Source organism: Ornithodoros turicata, chromosome 5 (genome assembly GCF_037126465.1).
Source record: "Ornithodoros turicata isolate Travis chromosome 5, ASM3712646v1, whole genome shotgun sequence".
In the NCBI taxonomy this organism is placed as follows: domain Eukaryota; kingdom Metazoa; phylum Arthropoda; class Arachnida; order Ixodida; family Argasidae; genus Ornithodoros; species Ornithodoros turicata.
In genome coordinates, this window is record NC_088205.1 from 27,961,091 (window position 1) to 27,963,940 (window position 2,850).

Genomic DNA, 2,850 nt, shown 5'->3' on the forward strand with positions numbered 1-2,850 from the left:
CAATATTATTCCGAAGTAACGACATGTTGAGGAAACGGTCATAGACGACACAGGGACTACTTCCGGAGACCTGGCCTATGGGCATTATATGGCTTGCTGAACGTGTACTGTGTGTGCCCACAGCGATTCCGACATTTTACACTGACTTGGTTGAAACTTTTGAACTACATGTTGAATTCCATTACTTTAACTCGTTCATCTGTTTGTATTTTCTACGTGTAAGCGCCCTGGGGTAGCCAGTTCGACTTCGACTCGACTGACCTCCACATTTGTTTCTTTATCATATCACCACTTCCGGACATTTCGAAAATGAATCAACTACGATGAGAAACGTGTTTCCGTGAAAAGGTACTGCGAAATCTGAATGTAACCTTTCCCAAGGTTCCTAACCGCAAATACGTTAAACAGAGCAGCGTTGATCTCTCCGAGGCTGGATCGTACTTTCAAGGTCGAGGGGGGGGGGATATGTTTATTAAAGATAGAGAGAGGGGGGAAAGGTCAGACAGGCCAAGGCCGACTTGCTATTCCTAACCCAAAAGAGAAAAAAAGAAAAACAGAGAAAGAAAGAGAAAAGAGAAGCAGAAAAAGAAAAGAGAAAGTGGCAGGGGACGATGGGGTGGCTGATGGGGTGGCTCAAGGCTCAAAGGCTGCTGAGCAGCCCAGTGTCCTTCAGGTAACACAGGAGGGCTCGGCTGACTGCCCATTGTCTAGAGTGCCGGACAGATCCCAGCAGCGTCGCCAGGGATTTTCCCTGTGGCCTAGGGAAGTGAGATTTGAGGCGAGGGCGGCTCGGGGGCCGGCGTACCACTTGCAGTGCAATAATAGATGGCGTATGTCGGCGACTGCAGCACAGCAGGGACACATCGGGGACGTCCGTCTATCCATCTTAGAGAGGAGCAGCGGGGTCAGGGCAACATCGAGGCGTAGGCGATGGAGGATCGACTCCTCCTGTCGCGACAGCCGCTGGGAGAGGGTGAGTTCCATCCTCGGGTCGATGGAGTGGAGGAACGTGTTTGCCGCTACAGCGTTTGCGCTAAACGCGAGGGTGTTGCGAGACGTCTGGCGGCGGATCTGTATCAAGCAGGCCGATGGAGTGAGAGGAATGGTGGTGGTCATTGTGGTGGCAGCTGCCCCGTGCGCGCCTCTCGCCGCAGCGTCAGCGCGGGTATTTCCCGGCAGGCCGATGTGGCTGGGGACCCATTGAAGCCACACGCTGTGACCGGAGGTGGTGAGACTGCTGTATGTCGTGAGGGCTAGGGAGCAGATGTCTGTGACGATCTTGGAGCAAGGAGAAGATAATATTTGCTGCAGCGCCGCCTTGCTGTCCGTAAGCACAGTCCAGTTGTTTGGGGGCCTCGTTGATATAAGTCTCAGGGCTTCATTGATGGCGGCGAGCTCTGCTTCGGTGGAGGATGTCTCGTGAGGAAGCTTGAGCGCTAGTTCGTAATTTTCTGAAGGCACAACAACGGCTAAAGTTGAGGCGCCCGCGGAGACCGACGCGTCCGTGTAGATCGCTATTCTTCGGGAGTGCACGTTATTAAGGTGTTCCAGCGCGAGTTGGAGCAAAGCGACTGGAGGGTGGTCGCCTTTTTTGAAGGCGCCAGGGATGCTGGAGTACACGGGAGGAGTAGCGAGGGTCCACATGGGAGGGGGATGAGACGGCATGTTGGAGGGCGAGGGAATAGACGTCCTCAGTCGCTGAACGCAGGACCCGAAAGCGGATGATGGGCACTCCATGGCGATATCTGTCAAGTAGTGGTGCGGGTGGCGTGTCAGGTACCTTGTGTAGATGCGGATGGTCTCCTTGTCACGCAAGGTGGGCATCGGTGACTCCCTCGCCTCTGCGAGAACGGAGACGGTCTCTGTCGTCTTAGGGACGCCCAGGCAGACGCGAAGGCTGCGGGCCTGGAGGTTGAGGAGCTCCCGTTCACTAGCTCTGCTTAGTCCATGTAAAATGGGGAGGCTGTAGCGCAGCGTTCCAAGTACAAGGGAGCAGTGGACAGACCTAAGGTCAGCACAAGTAGGGCCCGACGACATTCCAGAGACGCGACGAAGAACGCTGACGATGTTGTTTACCTTAGAAGAGAGGTATTTGAGCTGCTTCGACCAGGTCAGGCCCCTGTGGATAATGATGCCCAGGTACCTGTAGCTCGATGCAAAATGCACTGGCGATCCTGCGACGTGGGGTGGGAAACGAAGGAAGGAGCGGCGGGTAAATGCCATGGCGACAGTTTTGGTTGGGGAGACAGACAGCCCACGATCACAAAGGTATGCTACACCAACGCCGTCCAACGCCGTCTCCAAGGAGCCCTTGACACGGTCGCCGACCGTGTCAAGGGCTCCTTGGAGACGGCGTTGGATGACATCGCGGCGCAGGCTGGACGTCCAGAGGCAGATGTCGTCCGCGTAGACTGTGATATTGGTGTGGTCGCGTAGGAGGGCTGGTAGGGAAGCCATAATGATGTTGAAAAGAAGAGGGCTAAGCACACTGCCTTGTGGGACCCCGCGGCAGACGCAGAAGGATCGGGTGTCGCCATCAGAAGTGCGAACAAAGAGGGACCGTGACGAGAGGAAGTCCTGGATCCAGAGGAGCATGCTACCGCCCACGCCAGCCTGCTGCAGCGTCGCCACGACAGCACTGTGCAGTACGCTGTCGTAAGCCTTCATGACATCCAGGAATACCGCTGCGGTAAGCCGGCCGTCGGATTGAGCTTGTTGCGTACGGGAAACGAGGTCGACGACGTTATCTATGGCGGATCTTCCATGCCTGAACCCAGTCAGTGTTTCCGGGAAGTACCCCGTGCTTTCTAGGTACCAGTTCAGGCGTGAGTACACCATTCGCTCAAGGGT

At 55.6% G+C, this 2,850-nt stretch overlaps 1 protein-coding gene across 1 annotated transcript; it reads right to left on the minus strand.

Annotated features, from left to right (window-relative positions):
- Positions 1-669: 669 nt before the first annotated feature.
- On the minus strand, positions 670-2,457 carry LOC135395655 (uncharacterized). The gene has a single exon (XM_064626751.1). It carries the CDS (start codon positions 2,455-2,457, stop codon positions 670-672), a length of 1,788 nt encoding a protein of 595 aa, XP_064482821.1.
- Positions 2,458-2,850: the final 393 nt, after the last annotated feature.

Coding starts and splice junctions, on each gene's coding strand:
- LOC135395655 (XM_064626751.1), bottom strand. CDS start 2,457: ATGGCTTCCCTACCAGCCCTCCTACGCGACCACACCAATATCACAGTC.